This window comes from Galleria mellonella, unplaced genomic scaffold (assembly GCF_026898425.1).
Source record: "Galleria mellonella isolate WM207_F2 unplaced genomic scaffold, CSIRO_AGI_GalMel_v1 utg1267, whole genome shotgun sequence".
Taxonomy (NCBI): Eukaryota; Metazoa; Arthropoda; class Insecta; order Lepidoptera; family Pyralidae; genus Galleria; species Galleria mellonella.
In genome coordinates this window covers 1,441,261-1,461,083 of record NW_026441987.1, presented here as the reverse complement: position 1 = coordinate 1,461,083, position 19,823 = coordinate 1,441,261, and the positions used below count along the sequence as shown (strand labels likewise).

At 32.0% G+C, this 19,823-nt stretch overlaps 2 protein-coding genes across 2 annotated transcripts; both read left to right on the top strand.

Moving 5' to 3' along the window:
* The first annotated feature begins 1,723 nt into the window (after window positions 1-1,723).
* LOC113522321 (UDP-glucosyltransferase 2-like) lies at window positions 1,724-9,493 on the top strand. The gene is made up of 9 exons (XM_026908006.3): window positions 1,724-1,821; window positions 2,681-2,833; window positions 3,770-3,857; window positions 4,250-4,442; window positions 4,764-4,961; window positions 6,041-6,260; window positions 6,766-6,985; window positions 8,055-8,274; window positions 8,926-9,493. Exons 2-9 carry the CDS (start codon window positions 2,684-2,686, stop codon window positions 9,191-9,193), a joined length of 1,557 nt encoding a protein of 518 aa, XP_026763807.2. The 5' UTR covers window positions 1,724-1,821; window positions 2,681-2,683; the 3' UTR covers window positions 9,194-9,493.
* Window positions 9,494-11,905: 2,412 nt separating this feature from the next.
* LOC128201974 (UDP-glycosyltransferase UGT5-like) lies at window positions 11,906-19,044 on the top strand. Its single transcript, XM_052900634.1, has 9 exons — window positions 11,906-12,127; window positions 13,048-13,203; window positions 14,889-14,976; window positions 15,747-15,939; window positions 16,194-16,391; window positions 16,752-16,971; window positions 17,439-17,658; window positions 17,872-18,091; window positions 18,686-19,044. The coding sequence occupies exons 2-9, from the start codon at window positions 13,051-13,053 to the stop codon at window positions 18,957-18,959; spliced, it is 1,566 nt and encodes a 521-aa protein (XP_052756594.1). The 5' UTR covers window positions 11,906-12,127; window positions 13,048-13,050; the 3' UTR covers window positions 18,960-19,044.
* The last annotated feature ends 779 nt before the right edge of the window (window positions 19,045-19,823 follow it).

Sequence of the window (19,823 nt, the reverse complement as noted above, 5' to 3'; positions counted from 1 at the left end):
CCAGATTGAACTCCCAATTGATAGCTGGATGTACAGGGTTAGCGAGGAAGGTTCACAATATTTGTCGTGGACTCCTTAATCACCTGTGACGATTGGCTTGACCAAATTTTATCTTGATCCAAAAAATAAAATATGAATATATATAATTAATAAGTTGGAGAAATATTTACGCCATTACAAATCTCGTTTAAATTTGTTCAGCTGCTTTAAACTGATACTTTAACAGATAGACATATTTTGCAAATGTACGCTGAACCCCATTCTCTTGATTATTTCTAGCCTTTCTAGATAATTTTTGAAAAAAAAATCTATGTACAGACTATTTGATATTTACGATATTATTATAGTACAGGTTGTATAATTAGTTATGTACTCACTTACTAAATAAATAACTTATCGTGTCAGTTCCAAGCAAAATGTATTTTATAGCCAGATGTGCTGTCGATATATGTCATGAAATATAATTAATGAAAAATTATTTACATCAATAAAAATAGTTTTTGATTTATTAATGTTATTTATATATATATATATGATTTTATATATATTAGGATAAGTCTAATGATTAATAATTGAAAGAGTTTCTTTCTTTCAATGTGGGTTTAAAAAAAAAGTGGGTGCGTGCGTACGTGCATCAGTTGTATGTGTGCGTTGTCGACTATTACCTACCTACATCCTTTTTGAAGAAACCTCATGCTATGTGGTCTTTAGTTTTAGCGAAAACCTTGGCAGGAAGGTTATATTTACTTGAGTATTTGTAGAGAAAGCTTCTCTGAAACTGCACTGTGCGTGACCATTTTGGTTTTGATTTGTGTGTGATTAATCTAAACAGATAATATTATTATTATTTTTGCACGGCCCATCTGATGGAAAGTGGTAACCGTCGTCTAAGACAAAAGCAGTACCATGGACATAACAGAGTGTAAACTTTCACCCATGATACCTCACACGCGTTGCCATTCCTGAGGACTCAGGTGTTATTCCTCTGTACCCTGTAAATTCACTGCCCTTCAAACCGAAACACAGCCATGCAAACACAACTGCTTAACGGTAGAAACACGAATGGGATAGAGGTGCCTAAGCAAACGACTATTGTATAAAGTTTCTCTCTGGTTACCGAGGGTTATTATGAATGCTGGGATAAATTAATTATATGTTCGACAATGTTATTTAAAATAACAGTGCCGTGTGGTGCCGGCATAGAATCTTCTTGTAGGTGTCGTAAGAGGTGACTAAAGGAATTTAATAGTTAAGGGATGGGCAGCAGCGTCCTATTTAAAACATCGACAAAGCTCGCCAAGCGTGGCAACCACTGGCAAAACCACCCAAGGGAGAGGCTTATTTTCAGTAGTGTCGATGGCGAGCGGTGGTGATAATAAAAAGTGACTGTGGGTATCATTTCAAACAGTTCCTCAGAACATAACCCGTTATACAAGTGGTAGAACATATAAAGGGAGTAGATTTCAATTGTATACAACACGTGGCTTTGTCCGAGTGAATGAAAAAGTAGGATCAATGTATGTATGGACAGGTAATGATGAGGATCTTGCGTACGGTAAATAAAATTTCCAAGCAAATCATGGTTATTATAATATTTAGACTCATAATGATTATTTATGTGATTAGATCGCGATGACTGAAGCTTATCAGTTAGATAGTTATATTTTCTTACTGATATGCCAAATATATGACTATCTGTCGAGTATTTCGATATATTATAAATCGGAATCAGTATAAATACAAATGTATACGTGAGCCGATTATTCCGTGATTTGTACCGATTTGAGTGATCGTTTTTCTAACTGAATAAATTTATACCAGGTTAGTACATCGTTAATTTTTTTCAGGACTAAAGCGATATATTAAGAAACTTCTTTCTTATCGGATTCTTATCGGATTTGGTCAGTCCTTTCGTAATCATAAGGGCTTATTCCCATGTTGGTTTTATTTTAATTTTGTCATTGAAGCAGCTGTTTTTTTTTCTGTGAAACACAATCTTAAATTAATTGTAATATCATTAGAAATTATCTATTTAAATTATTATTACCACCGTGGGGTGAGGGCCTGGTGATCTGTAACACAGATTTATCCTACTTCAGACACCAGTTCTTCATAATACATTAACTTATGTAACCTCCAAAAATAAATATATTAGTATATAAAAGATGTACAACTGGTATTGTGAAGAGAATAAACTTTATTATTATTATTATCTCCTAGTATAAATACCGTTGGATAGCTGTGTAGGTCCCGGAATAGAATAGGTTACCCCTTCCTTTCCCGTGGGTGTCGTAAGAGGCGACTAAGAGAGGGCGAGGGATGGGCAGCAGCGTCACTTTTAAAACATCTCCAAAACCCTGACTGCGGTGGATAATCCGCCTGACAAGTGGCAACCACTGGAAAACCGTCCAAGGAGGAGGTCTATGTTCAACAGTGGAGAATTAACGGCTGATATGATAATGATGATAAGTACCGTATTTGTATATCAAATTTTATACTTTTTTTTAATACCACTGAGGTGGTCAAACAAGTTAACGCCCCACTTGATGGTAAGCGGTTAGTGTAGCCTATGAATGGCTGCTATACCAGATACATTACGCGTGTTCCAAACCAAATATTATTGTTTGGTTTGAAACACGCGTAATGTGTATTGATATATATATATTGTTATTTTTTTCAGATAATGAAGGTGTTGTCATTTCTATTCTTTGCTATAGTAGCATCTAGCTTATGCGATGCGTACAGGATCTTAGTTCTTTTCATGGTGCCAGGCAAGAGTCATGGTATACTTGGTGATGGTGTGGTGAGACATCTATTAGAAGCTGGACATGAGGTAAGAATAAGAGAATGTAATAATTTGGGTGGATCATCATCATCATTGTCATATCTATCTGCTACTGAACATAGTCCCCTCATACTACAAGGAACTGCTACAAAGTATGTGGGGTGGCAACCGCAGTGAGACATTTCGTAATGATTTAAGAAGGATGCTGCTGTTCATCCCTTGACCGTTAAGTTCCCTTAGTTGCCTCATACGACACCGACAAGAAGGAAGGGTTAGCCCATTCTATACCGGGATCTGTCGTGTGGTCTGAATTATCATAGTTTACATTAATGATCGCGTTAATTTTCTTTTTTTTTTTAACTTTAATTCTCTATCAATATGCACGCCAAAGTCCTTTCAGGGCAGGCAGAAAGAACCAAGTACCAAATACTATCTAACCTTAAGTACAATTCTTCCGTCCTGGATTTTTATAATTCGTCTCATGCATGCACGTCAGATTCAGAAATTCTTGAAATCTCCTTCTGATCTGTCTGTCTGATCATAATTATTTAGTCTAGATCTCCCCGTGGCCTACATTTATTCACATTAGCATTGTATATCCGTTTTATAAACCTTTCATTTAGCACTCTTTCCATGTACCTGAACCACTGTAGCATGCCTTTTCTCATTTTAACACCAACGTTTTCATTCAAACTAACTCGCTCACGTATTACTGCAATTTCTGTTATTTGTAAGCTTCTGTAATTATCAGAAGGTAGAGTAGTATTATAAGTAAATAAATAATTAATCACATAGTTTTTATTCTTACGGTAGCCTTTATTTTTGACCTTCCTTAACTTAGTTCTATTTAGTACTAAATTAAGAAAGGTCAGAAATATCAACTATAGATTAATATTTTCTTTTCTTATATATTGTTTATTTAATTTTAAATGGTGTTTGTTATCCCTTAAATATAATAATTACTAATAATATATTGTTATACAGGTTACATATATTACACCATTTCCTCAAAAGAATCCTCATCCTAATTTACAACAGGTAGACATCAGCAAAAATGCCGAATTAATGGATGGTTAGTAGAATTTTTTTTTTTTATATTAACGTATTTCTAATACGTAGGTGAAGGTTCCATTTACAAAAATTAAAAAAAGAAATTTAATTATATTTCGTTTTAAAAAGTTGCTGGCACCAAAGCATCATTTATTTATTTATTACATCCACTGGATCAGCCTTACAGTCTTCTAATACGCTCACCCAGGAAAGCATGAGTACAATAACATATAAAAAGGAATATTAAACAAAAAATTATATATAAGTTAATCCTGGCAATGGCCTGTTTATGTAAGTATACATACTCGTAATAATATGTATAATGTATTTTAATCAAAAAGAGTTTATTTCTCGAAGAAAACATTCCACATTAAAAGAGAGAGAAAAAAATAACATCAATTTATAATTTCACAGAGAAAATGTTTGATTTCAAGACAATTTTAAATAACGAAGCGATCTTTAGGAATCCCATAAAAATGATTCAAGTAATGAGTGGTCTATTTGAGGCGACAATTCAGAATCCCAATGTAGTAAAAATACTCAATGACACCAACCAGAGATTTGACGCAGTTATATCTGAATGGATGTTCAATGACGCTTACAGTGGGTATGTGTTTTTGTCACTATTACGTTAAATATATGAGAGGAGGTTACCTCTTAAACAGTGAAGATGATGGTGATTAGAACTTTCACGATTGTATAATGATTCATCAAAAAAGGTAATGATATCGTGTAACATCAAAAAGAAATCTCGAACCTTGTTCTTTATAAAGACGGTTCCAAGTGTTATTATTAATCATATATTTTATATTTTTTAAATATTTAAAATAAGGTTTTTTTTTCGTAATTTTAGGTGTTTATCAGAAATTCAATCTACAGAGTTCACAATTAAGTTTATACTATAATTTAGTCAAATTAACTATTTCAGTTTAGCAACTATATTCGATTGTCCGTTCATTTGGTTTTCTTCCATCGAACCACATTGGATAATACTCAGTTTGATTGATGAAAGTACAAATCCAGCTTACGTACCAGACAGTATGTCAAGTATAATACCACCATTTAATTTCAAAGAGAGAGTAAGTGGACTTTTCGCTCAGCTTTTTGGCGCTGCATTAAGATTTTTGTAAGTATGCATTAACAATAATATTAAAACTAATATTTTACCTACTAGGCATGTCCAAAAAGCTAATAGCCCACCACATGGCGGAAAATAATAATCGTTCACTACAAAAATTAATGAACAAGGATATTTTTTTACTATATGATTTAAGATTTTATTTCCAAAAAAGTCCGGCTTCATTTGTGGCAAAACTAAGTATTTTAAAAACTAAACTACATGGTTGATTTTGATAACATTCCTGTGGGATCAAACTAAAAGATAATATATAAAGATCAGATATAAAAAGAATTTTTCAAATTAATTTATAAATGACGGAGTTGTAAGTTAACAAATAAAAAATACAATCGAATTAATTGCTTCCTCCTTTTTTGAAGCCCGTTTGAAGGATAAGTCCCGTCACCAATACACATAAACAGTATCACGCACATTACAGAGTAAATTGTTTTAAATATTATACGATGCATAGTCTATGTGTTTGTTATTTATTAAAATTAGAACGGCATGCTTTCAAATTTATTAATTTCACTGCTATACGAGTACAACCTTGCCTCGTTAACAGTACTTTATTAAGCACCTTGGGAGAACTTGTACAAAGTTTCCATGAATATTTATGAATCTTTAAATGTAGAAAATAGAGTCAATGAAATAGAAATATTGAGCTAACCTAAAATAATAGAAAAAATCAACAAAGAGTTAGACCAAGATGCAATAGTTTTTTTTATGCAACTTAGAATGGTAAACAAGCTGACGGCCCACTTGATGGAAAGTGGTAACTGTCGCCTATAGACATGAGCAGTACCATGGACATAACAGAGTATACTGCTTTGCCCATGATACCCCCCATGCGTTGCCATTCCTGAGAACTTAGGTGTTATTCCTCTGTATTCTGTAAATTCACGCCATATCCCACCCTTCAAACCGATGCAAATACAACTGCTTCACGGTAGAAACACTAATAGGACAGAGGTATCCAAGCAATCGACTTTTGTACAAAGTCTCCCTCTGGTATGATGGATATATACAATAGATATGCAAGTTCTTTACTTTATATTGTATTTGAATTTAAAAATTTTTTACTTTAGCTATACGGATGGTATTGATGGGAAACAATTTTATAAGATTATTGGACCATATTTAACATTGAGAGGAAAAACTATCCCTTCGTATTATGATGTACAATACAACACATCTTTGATTTTGGGGAATTCTCATGTATCACTAGGACAAGCAACGAGATTGCCGCAAAATTACAAGCCTATTGCAGGATACCACATAAAAAGTGATGTGGAACCATTGCCTGAAGTAAGTATTTTTAATTTTCTTTTAGCAGAGTGGTTGATAATCTTCTAAGAGAAGATGAATCGAGAATATTGTTTGTTAATCTTTTTTATGCTCTGGATATTGTAAGAGTCGATTAAGAAGACAAACAACAATACGAGTATACTGATACAAGAAATGAACACTGTGTAGAAATACAGGCGACGGTTATCACTTTCCATCTGGGGGGCCGTCAGGTTGTTAGTCATTCTAAGTTGCATAAAAGAAATACACAAATTTTTATGGAGAAAAATCTATTTTTGTTTAGTAATTGTTATGATGTCTTGTTTAAGTTTTAAATTGAGTTTAAATGCTTTAGTTGAAAATGTGAAGTTTTCAGATATTTTTAATAAAATTATGCTTAAACATCTAACTAGACGTTATCAATGTTATATGTAATTGGTGAGCAAAGACGTGGTTTACGGCTAGTCTTCGCTAATAATAATTTTTTGTTTAGACTAAAATATAATGGTAATATTTAATTATACAGGACTTGAAAAAACTTCTGGATAATGCAAACAATGGCTTGATATACTTCAGCATGGGGTCTAATCTAAAAAGCAAGTATCTTCCGGATGAATTAAAACGTGGATTCCTGAAAATTTTCAGAGAACTTAAACAAACAGTGCTATGGAAATTTGAAGAGCCGCTTCCTAATTTGCCCAAAAACGTTCACATCGTGCAGTGGGCCCCGCAACCTAGTATATTAGGTATTCTGAAATTTTATTAATATTATTAATATAATGTGAATCTTGGTAAAGGAGATTGAATGTGTATTATTCAATAACTACTAATTATTAAACAAAAGGACTGCATCCTAAATTCACGTCATTATATCACATCAGCTGGTAACTGTCCACTGCTGAACTTAAGCCTTCCCTTTGGGGGTTATTTCCACTCTTGGCAGACAGGTTGATGATGTTTTAAGTGGGATGCTGAGGCCCATCGTTCGACCATTGCGTTTCCTTAGTTGCTAAAAAGTTTAGTACCTATGGGAAATGAAGGGGTAGCCCATTCTATACCGTGACTATACGGCCATAAAATTAATATAATATTGGATAATATAGATAAAACTGAATATATCGGATCTGGGTTTAGTAAGGGTAATAAAGACGCTGCAGATATATCCACAATGAACAATGAACGCTAGAAATGTTATGGTTGGAATGATTGTAAAGTAAGTTTCTATTCCAGTTCAATTCTATAGTGAAAGTCGTGTATGTAAGAAGAAGATTGATAGTAGGACAAATGCATTGATTAACGATAATTGTGCAGAATTTACGAAGTAAGGTTGTTTTTTTTTAATGGGTGAAAATGCCATGGAAATCCTGGCTGTGCTATCGGTATACACTGACGGGTACCAGTGAATGGTGATAGGTGAGAATAAAAAGGTCAGTTAGCCCATGGTGACGATTTTAACGACAAATTAGTCATGATAGTTTCCAGGGGGAACCGTGTGGAGGTCGACCTGATAGGGTATATTGATACCAATGGGGACTAATTACTAACAATCCCTTCCACCCCGAAGTAAGGTTGTTAGGTCTCATTTGTAATACAGTAGTGCGAGGGCGAATTGATCTAAGATAAAGTGTCTATATATTAATAACCATAGTATGTCCTTTGTATTCTATCTTGAAGTCTGCTCAATTGTGGAAAGAATCCAGAAATGGCATGCTGCGTTAGTTTCACGAATGATTAATGAAGCAGTTAACAAATATAATGTAAAAGTTGATGAAATGTTTATTCTAATTACCAAGAGTAATATAAATTAAATTCCAGCGCATCCAAACTGCGTCCTTTTCATAACACACGGTGGACTTCTGTCCACAACTGAAGCTGTTCATTTTGGAAAACCCATTATTGGAATACCAGTGTTCGGTGATCAGTTCACTAATATCGAAAGAGCAGTGAATAGAGGATTCGCAGTAAAAGTGACTCTGTCTTATGAAATGGTAGACGAATTGAAGAGTGCTATTGATGAAGTACTTAGTAACCCGAAGTAAGTTGTGATCTCAATTAATGTAGTGATTAATATGATTATTTAAGTCAAATATAAATAAATATTATTTAAACATTTATTTATATTTGACTTTATACATACTACATACATACATACATATTTGTCACGCCTGTCTCACTTTAGGGTAGGCAGAAACAATGGAACGCCAAATGCTTCGATTCAAACAATTCTCTTTTGCTTCTTCTGCATTCATCAATCTTTTCATACACGCTCTTCGGTTACGGGTACTTTTAATTTGGCGTGACGATAATATAATATATAGATAGCCATAAATAAATGAATTACAGATAGAATATTAATAATATTATTTTTCATTTTAATTTATCTATGCCACAAACAGACTAGGTATAGATGTTTTAGTTGCTCTAGATTTAAAAAAACTTGTTTGTGGTAATAAAATACATGTATGTAGTAGGTATAGATTAGATAATTAATTATTGGTTCATTTGAGATAATATTTAATTATTATCCAATTGTACACATATGTACACGATTAAAGTAAGCGAAAGAATACTTGAACAAATATTATTTTTAATTGATTGTTTATATTTTACGATTGTGTAATGAAAAGAAAAATCTATAATGGATTAATATAAATAGATATTCGTATATAATTAGAAACGTTTTCAGGTACAAGAATAGAGTGAGAGAGCTCTCGGCCATTTACCACGACCGTCCTGTGTCTCCTGGTAAAGAGTTGGTGCACTGGGTGGAGCACGTGGTGCGCACGCGCGGCGCGCTGCACCTGCGCTCACCGGCGTTGCATGTGCCATTCTATCAGAAGTTCTATTTAGATTTATTGGGACTTATTGTTGTAGCAATTATCGTAATTGTAACTGTAATAAAACTAGTCTTAAGGTCAAAGAAGAAGGAAGATTTAACGAAGAAAAACAAATGATTCTAATAATTTTAGTCGTTTCATTTTAAACGTTAATTTTTCACACATACGTGTCTTCTATAGACTGCGATAAGAAACTGTTTCTGCTACTTGCATTATGTAATGCATTTGAGGTAGTTGCTCCGTATTGTGGCATTTATTTATTTATTTATTTATTAGTATATATACAAATGTATATGGTGGACTTAATATTTAAAAGCAATCCGTCTGCGTTTGTCTGAAAAGGGTTACCAGTTGAGATCTTTTCTTTCCTATCAGTTATTGGTTACTGGCTATTTAAATAGTTTTATTTTTATATATAGAAATTGATATTTTCTTTATAATATCTTTTTTATGTATTTTGTGAATAAATGCTACTAAATTTTTTGAGTCTAATTTTTTATATAAAATCGACATATGACCTATCACACTATAACGAACTAAGGGATATATCCAAGAAATAAAAAAAAGAAATTTTTATTCTTTCAAATAAAAAAATCTTTTTTTATTACTTACAGATTAGTTCTATAAGAATTTTATCAAAATTGATCTAATAGATTTTTGAGATCAACTGCTTTTGTTATAGTTGAATATTTTTATTTTATGATAGGACACAATCTTTTTAATTAGTCAGAAATTTAATTTAATAGAATTGAATGTGGTAGTATTATTACAAAACGATAAATATTTTGAAGACGAACATTTTTTTTTATAAATCAAGGAAACATTTATTTGCTCTAAGATTTGAAATTGTGATGTTGACAGGAGTAAATAATTTCGTTTGATAGACATATTAGTTTTTACTTTATTATTTATTTAGTATTATGGCCGTGTGCTTATTATATCCTGGCCATGATTCATCAAGCCATCCTTTCCTTTCCTGTGAGTGTCGTAAGGGAGGGCGAGGGATGTACCTCTTGTGCGTCCCTCTTAAAACATCACCAAAGCCTGACTTCGGTCAATCAGCGTGCCGAGCGTGGCAACTACTAGCAACTCCTCCTAAGGGGGAGGCTTATGTTCAAAAGTGGACAGTTTTTTATTGATGGGTGAAAATGGTATTCATAACCCCGCCTGCGTTAATGGGATACGCTGGCAGAGCACCAGTGAAGGGTGATAGATGAGAATGCAAAACAGGTCAGTTAGCCCATCATGATGAATTCATCAGAAATTAACCATGATAGTTTCCGCGAGGAGGTTGACCTGCTTGGGTATATTGCTAGCAATGCGATTCTCAGTCTCCATTACTAACAATCCCTTTCCCCCCAAAAGTGGACAGTTAAAGGCTTATATAATGACGACCCTCCTCTAGATGGATTGCCGACCTAAAATGCATTACGGGGAGTCAGTGAATGCAGGTGGCTCAGGATCGTTCTTTATGGCAGTCTATGGAGGAAGCTTATGTCCAGCAGTGGACGGACAATGGCTGAAATGATGATGATAATAATGATGATGATGATTATAAAAAAGTTTGAAAGTTCTTCAATCAAAACTGCTGAATCGATGTTGATAATTTTTTTATGAAACCAAACTTAAAAGTATAAACTTTCAGATAAACAAAGTATTTACCAAATCGGTTTATAAATGATGGAGTTATAAGATAAGAAACATAAAAAAATATATTTTTATGAGAATATAATATATATACATACATAAATATAATATTATATTGTGATATACCTTTTTTTTATACAACTTAAAATGGCAAACAAGCTGACGGCCCACCTGATGGAAAGTGGTAACCGTCGCCTATAGACATGAGCAGTACCATGGACATAACAGAGTATACTGTTTCGCCCATGATACCCCCCATTGCGATGCGTTGCCATTCCTGAGGACTCAGGTGTTATTCCTCCGTACCCAGTAAATTCACGCCATATCCCACCCTTCAAACCGAAACACAGCCATGCAAACACAACTGCTAAACGGTTGAAACATGAATGGGACAGAGGTACCCAAGCAATCGACTTTTGTACAAAGTCTCTCTCTATTTAAATATTAATTAATATATAGTTAGAGCTGAATTTATTTATTCAAAATTCAAAATTCAAAATTCAAAAATCATTTATTCATGTAGGACATTTTAGCCGCTTATGAACGTCAAATTTTTACATTATAATTTTATTTTTTTCCCTACCGTCCAGTTCGGTATATAGATCCATATTACTTTTTTTTTAAAGCCAGTTTATTTACAATGTATATTTATATAGGTGTCTATGTCTAACATTAAATGAAAATTCAGTGCATGAACAATTATTGCCATGCACACTAGTCATTCAAGTAATCGTTTAGTGAGTAATAGGCTTTGCTCAGTAAATATGATTTAACAGATGTTTTGAATTTATTTAAGAACTTCCAACATATCCTTTGGTAAATTTTTATATATTCAAAAAGACAATTAACTTTTTCTAAACGTACAGCCACAGATAATATAAATATTATGAATATTGCACAGTAATATTGAACAGTTAATTGAACTTTTCCTTTAAATATGGTTTATATTCAATCAATTATAGTACAGCCACAGATAATATATACACTACACACACAATACTATACAAATAATAGTACAGCTTATACTCAGTGCTATGCGCAGATCCACAAGTATTCTATTCTAGAGAAATTGTTGTCGGCTTAGAAAAGAAAAGGCCTCGAGGCCAAATGACTCACCGTAAGTGTTACGGCCAGAAAACAAAATATTTGTGTATTTCATTTGTATTTAACATTTAGCGGAGTGCGTATCATTTAAATATTATAATGAATTTTAATTTTAAGTTAAAAAAAAAAAAGAATCCAAATAGGCTCTTGTAAAGGAATTTATAAAGGAATATGGAAATTCGATTTGTGTGATGTATTAAGTCGTACGATTCAGCGGTTTCTGAACTCATGTGAAAAAAAAAGTGCGGAGGCTGTACACTGAAATAATTTGTTATCTTGAGAAGAAAAAATATTATTGAGGTTTGTTTTTTTTTTATTTTTAAATTAAAGATAATATATCTTACTTTTGCGTTATATAAAATGGGCCATACCTTTCTTTTTCCTTGGGTGTCGTAAGAGGCGATTAAGGGAACTTAATAGTAGAGGGATGTACAGTAGCGTCTCTCACCATCACTAAAGCTATTGCGGTTACCAATCCTCCTGCTAAGCTTGGCAACTACAGGTAAAACTTATAAGGGAGATCTATCTTTAACATATGGTATGGTATGGTATAAGACGTAAACAAAATAAACATAAATAAGATTACTTAACTATCAAATAAATTAAATACTATACTAACTAGAAAGAAATTTAATATTACATATAAAAATATATAAATATCTATAGGATTTCAATGTAAATTCATTATTAGTGGTATCATCTATTATATTAATGTATAAAAATTAAACATTCAAAATAAAGGCAAGTGTAATTTCTTGTTTCTCCCTACGCTGATGGGAGACAGGCGTGACAGATATGTATGTACTCATATGTGTCGTTTCTAGTAATAAGCAAGTACACGGGGGTAAAACACATTACTTTTCAGGAATGAGAAGATATAAAGATATTCGCAATATATATCATGCGCGTTACAGTGAAGAATATTCTATAACAATTATGGTGATGTTCATATTCATGGGTTGGTAAACATTTTTTTCTGTTCTGCGATGCTGAGACTGGGATTATTAACTGAGCTATCAAAAAATAAAGACAAAAAATGATTTTTTTTTATCTATGATGCTATTGAGTATTATAAAAAATATATATTACCTTTTAAAATTTTAATTAATTTATTTATTCATAAAATTATGCATCATATATAAAAAAATAATAAATACAGTAAATTTAAGTGAGAACTGATACAAATATGGCTATTTTTATTTATGAATGTTTTTTTTCAGATAATGGGAAGTTGGTCAGGCCTGTTTCTTACCATTGCGGTATTTTTTAACATAAGCGACTCATATAGAATATTGGTTGTATTTCCTTTGCCTAGCAAGAGTCATAATATTTTAGGTGTTAATATTGTTAAGCATTTATTGAAGGCTGGACATAAGGTAAGAGAACAATAACAAAGATAAACATAACTATAATTTTTTACCAACTTTAAAAAGTACGAGGTTTTCAATTTGTTTTTTTTTATATTTGTTACCTCATGGCTCAATCAGTTTTAGACCAATTTCGAAAATTCTTTTTTATCTGACAACTTATACTAATAGATTGATCTATAGAAATTTTATCAATCTCTCCTTCCTTTTCCGTGGGTGTCGTAGGAGGAGTCTTACGACACCCATGGGACTTACAACTTACAACACCCCAGATACCTTTGTCCCATTCGTGAAGCAGTTGTGTTTGCATGGCTGTGTTTCGATAGAATTTACTGGGCAGCAATAACACCTGAGTCCTCAGGAATGGCAACATATGGGGGGTATCATGGGCGAAACAGTATATTCTGTTATGTCCATGGTACTGCTCATGTCTATAGGCAACGGTTACCACTTTCCATCAGATGGGCCGTCAGCTTGTTTGCATTTTAAGTTGTATAAAAAAAAAAACTTAATGGCCGATAGATGGGCAGCATCGTCCCTCATAAAACCTCACTAAACTACCTGCGGTTAACCAAGCATGGTAATTACGTTCAAAACCGTCTCTCTTAAAATCTCAACAAATTAACCGCGATCACCAACCCGCCTGCCAAACGTGGCAACTACTGCCAAAAACCCTTTTTATGGACAGACCAATGTTCTGCAGTGGACAGTTAATGGCTATTATGATTCGCAACATACAATTGCTCCTGATATGGCTTACCAGAAAGACAGACTATTTTTCTTGTAAAGTAACACCTATAAAAATGTACCTTATTCCAGCAAATAAATTATTTCAATTTCAATTTCAGATCTCGGCTTTATGCAAGTGACAATAATTTTAATCTATTAAAAGTTTTTTTTTATCTATTTATTTAATATTGCATTTCATAATGTGTGTTTTTTTTAATGGATGGTAATGGAGTGGTAACTGCCTGCGCTAACGGTATAAGCTGGCGGAGCATTAGTGAGGGATAATTGGGGAGGATGAAAAGGCAGGTCAGTTAGCTCAATATGACAAATTCAACGATAAATTAGTTATGATGGTTTCCTGGGAGAACCGCTTGGAGGTCGACATGACATGGTATACTGACAGCAATGGGGACAAATCCCTCATTACTAACAATCCCTTCTTTCCATCTCTATAATGTGGTTGGTAGATATTAAAAGATCTCTAATTGTGGATCCTGTTGGGCAAACCAAGTAGGAGAAATATATTTATATATTATAACATATATATATATATATATATATATATATATATATATATATATATATATATATATATATATATATATATATATATATATATATATATATATATATGTAGGCTTTATTAACACATTTATCTTCGGGATTGCTCGACTAGTTACAGAGTCAATAGGAGCTCATATTTATAACCACAATTTGGGTAATCTCGAAGTTAAATACATAACTAAAGTGGATTTGATTAATTATTATACCTAATGCTTATGTCATTAATATATAATATGTAATTTCAATTGAATTGTATAAAGAATAATAATAGATTAATTCAAATATGTATTTGCATGTCTGTAAAGACTAAAAGTAAGATCTATATAACATAAATAACCATACCATCTATTATGTACTACTTTTATAACAAATAAATTTCATTTCATTTCATTTCAATTTAGGTTACATACATCACGCCGTTTCCTGTCAAGAACTCTCATCCAAATTTACAAGAGTTAGACGTCAGCGAAAATTTTGACAAGAAGAACGGTAAGTTTATTTTGATGGTACGCCGGCGGTAATTAGTTTATATATAGTTGATAAATATATTACTATCGATAGTTTTTAAGTACACTTAGTAACAAAAATGGATCCAAGTTGTCTAAAATAAATAAACCAAAAAATTTAATTAAAATTAGTCTTTTAAATTAATTTTTAGATGCTTTTCATTGAAATCAAAATATTATCGTATATATAATTATTGTTATATATATATATATATATATATATATATATATATATATATATATATATATATATATATAACATTTTTATGATCAATTTTCATTCAAAGTCCGATAGCTCAGTAAGAAATGGTCGTATTGAGATAAAAAAAATGTTGAAGCTAAGTGAACCTATCTAATTCATAAGGTGGTTAAGTTAGAAAAAGTTTTTTCAAGTCCGTACACCAAAAATAAGATAGAAAAACATTTTGCATTTTTTTTCATGATATAACTTTTTTTGCAAGGTAGAAAAATTAGGAACTTCAAACCTTAAATTCCTTTTTTTACTCCAATGCGAATGTTTTTATCAAAGATACAGCAATTTGAAAAATCGCCGAAAATTTAAATTTTTTTGGTCCTTTAAAATTTAAAATCACTAGTGAATATATATTCAAAAATACAGTCTGACGATTTTAAATTTATATAACTATACGATTAGGATTTATGGAAAACCATCGACATGTTCTTTCATATAGCCCTTTATATAGATAACAGTACAAAGCATCACTAACAATAATTACATTTGAAAATTTTCAGAAAGAATGTTGAATGTTAATGCATTATTAAATAAAGAATTCAGTTTTGATAATCCAATAAAAATGTTTCGATATACAATTGATTTATTTGAGAAAACCGTTCAAAATCCTAACGTTGTGAAAGTATTTAATGACACCAACCAGAAATTTGATGCAGTGATAGCTGAATGGATGTACAATGATGCTTATTCTGGGTATGTACATTTACTAAGTTATTTAAGCGTATTTGTAAAATATATAATGATATTTCATTGTTTACAAAAAAAATAATTTGTAAATAAATTAAAACAAACAAATTGAGCAAATAATAAATTGAATAAAAATGAATAAAAATATTTGAAAATGTTTCTATATTTTTGAAGACTAATTTTGAAGTACAAAGACAATATTGAATTTGTTGCGAGAAACTTAAAAACACATAGATATAATGGTATCTTGATCATTCCAGGATTGCTACTTTATTCGACTGTCCTTTCATCTGGCTTTCCACTATGGAACCGCATTCGATTATACTTAGTTTGATTGATGAAAGTACAAATCCAGCTTATGTGCCAGACAGTTTGTCAAGTAATATACCGCCATTTAATTTGAAAGAACGAGTCAGTGGATTATTCTTCCAGCTTTTAAGTTCAGCTTTTAAAACTTTGTAAGTATATAATTACGTACTGGTTATTCGTATTTACTGATAGAATTGCAAAAATTCTTTTGAAAGAATATATGTCCTAAAAAAAATTTTATCTGTAATTGGCCCCATAAATTTTTTATCAAAATCGGTTAGCTAGTTTAGTTTTTAAATGAAAATAACTGGTTTCGTCACCATTGAAGTCTAATTTTTTTGTGAAAAATCTTAATTTTAATTTACATTATTTGGAAAATTATTTTTTATCTGAAGTTTATCCTATACTTACCGATTGGCGCTATAGAAATTTTATTAAAATCGGTTCAGCAATTTAATTTTTATGGAACATAATTTTATTCATATTTTACATTATTGCAAAATTTTCAGTTATTGGAACGGCGTCGTTGAAAGAGAATTTGAAAGATTGCTCGGCCCATATTTAACTCAGAGAGGAAAAGCTATTCCGTCATTTAATGATGTTAATTATAACGTGTCTCTAGTTTTGGGAAATTCTCACGTATCTTTAGGACAAGCAATAAGACTACCACAAAATTACAAGCCCATAGGAGGATACCATATAGATACTGATGTAAAACCATTGCCAGAAGTAAGTGTATATTCGCTTATTTGCATCATTATCAACTGTTATTGTAATTTCATTACACTTAATGTTTATGTCGTTTGTGTATTTTTTACATTTAAAAGTGTTAATGTTTTTAATGCCAAGTTTTTTTTATACAACTTAGAATGGCAAAAAAGCTGACGGCTTACCTGATGGAAAGTGGTAACCGTCGCCTATAGACATGAGCAGTACCATGGACATAACAAAGTATACTGTTTCGCCCATGATACCCCCCATGCGTTGCCATTCCTAAGGAGTCAGGTGTTATTCCTCTGTACCCAGTAAATTCACGCCATATCCCACTCTTCAAACCGAAACACAGCCATGCAAACACAACTGCTTCACGGTTGAAACACAAATGGGACAAAAGTACCCAAGCAATCGACTTTTGTACAAAGTCTCTCTCTGGTAAATTTTAAATATAAAGATAACAGATATAACAAATTTAACAGGATTTGAAAAAACTGTTGGACAATGCAAAAAATGGCTTGATATACTTCAGCATGGGATCAAACCTAAAGAGTAAGGATCTTCCAGATGAACTAAAACGTGGATTCCTCAATATTTTTAGTAACTTGAAACAGACAGTGCTATGGAAATTTGAAGAAGCAATTAATGACTTGCCAAAAAATGTTCATATTGCTCAGTGGGCTCCACAACACAGTATATTAGGTAATCTGAACTATACATACATATAAATCTGTTACGTCTGCCTCCCATTAGGGTAGGCAGAAATAATGTAACGCCATATGTTTTAATTCAAACAAACCTCTTTCGCTTCTTTCACATTCATAAATCTTTTTATATTATAATTTTACAATAGTTTAGATATAATATAGCTTACATTTTGATGTAAGAATTTCATTTTTGTTAATATAATTTCAGCACATCCAAATTGTATCCTTTTCATCACACACGGTGGGCTTTTGTCTACTACAGAAACAGTCCATTTTGGAAAACCCATTATTGGAATCCCAGTGTTTGGTGATCAGTTCACTAATATGGAAAGGGCTGTTAAGAAAGGTTTTGCTATAAAAGTGACTCTGTCTTATACAATGTTGGACGAGTTTAAAGTTGCTATTGATGAAGCTCTCAATAATCCTAGGTAAGTAATGAAATATCTAAAAAAAAAAAATTATATATTAATTGTGTTAGTACATGTATGCTGTGTTTGCATGTTAATAATTGTAACACTTAGTTCTAAGCTCCATAATTGTATAAGTAGTTACACTATCTCGTGGAAATAATTGTTGGTCAACTTGAATAAATAAGATAGTAATCTTTTAACTATAAATTTATATATATAAACTTATATAGAGGACCTATTAAAATGATTATGAGTAAAAACGTGGGATTCAGAATAACAATTCCATTTTATTTGCTAAACGGATTCTTTTAAATCATTTATGGATTATAAGCCATTGATAAGTACGTATCATAAATTTTGAAACTATCTTTATCATTGTTAAAGTAAATTTGATGTAATAAATCGTTTACTTATTTATTTATTTTATTAATAAACGTAAGTCCTTCTGTTTCATTAAATATTGTCTCCCTCTGTTTAGTTACATGTATTTTTACATTTTTACATTACTGTATTATTTGAATTATTACTATTTAATTCTTTGTGTTTTTTTTTGTTTGTAAATTTTTCGTACAAAAATATTTGGAAGAATTCATTAGAAACTATAATTTTCAGATACAGAAATAAAGTGAGAGAGCTCTCGGCCATTTATCACGACCGTCCCGTGTCACCTGGTAAAGAGTTGGTGCACTGGGTGGAGCACGTGGTGCGCACGCGCGGCGCGCCGCACCTGCGCTCACCGGCGTTGCATGTGCCATTCTATCAGAAGTACTACCTAGATTTATTGGGGCTTATTGTAGTAATCCTTCCAATAATAATAATTGTAATAAAACAAGAATTGACGTTGAATTCAATGAAAAAGGAAAATTTGAAAACAAAGAAAAACTAATTGATCGAATTTTCTGGTTTAATGATTCCTAAAATAAGTTCCATGGAACTCGTAAAAAAGTCATTAGGGTTCCGTGAAGTTATTTATACAGTGAAACAATTTCATTCTTCACATTAAAATTAAACGAAACTATAAAGTTTTAAAATATTTCTAATAAAAGTTTTTGTTTTTATTTAAATCACAGTGTTTTTGATTTGTAATCGTTTAATATAGGGTTCCATAAATTAAAAGGTATTTGGTGGGTGTTCCATTACTTAAAAGTTTAGAAGCCTCAAGCAAATTAAAATAGTAAACGTGCACTACCTTTGCTCGTAGTATATCAGTCATATTATTATCACACACCCTATACAGTCTCAGTCAGACAATTAAATGTAACGCAAAGAGACTGCGAGCATAGTAACCATCGAGGTTACTATGCTCGCAGTCTCTTTGCGTGATAGAATCGCTCGTTAACTCCAGCTCACTTTTTAAATATAACGCCCCTAAAGTGTCTTTTGGCCAGAGAAATAGAAGAAGATAACTTACACTTATTGACGCGCCACGAATATAGTATATATAGTGATAAGTGATAAACTATTCTAGTCGTTCTGGAAGCATTGGAAAACTGACTATTTAAATACGCTCCAAACCACGCCAGCCAATCCGATTAAATGTGGCTATATCGTGATTATTATGGTTCATAATGTACCACCGCTTCATTGGCTGTTAGGAATAGTACAGGAAGTTTTCCCTGGTTCAAACGGTGTTCTTCGTATAGTATGTAGTGGGACTGCTACAGGTTCCTATTTACGTCCCGTTGAACGTCTTTGTTTTTTACCTAATAACTAATTTCATTACATTTTTAGTTACCTAGTTAGGGTGTTA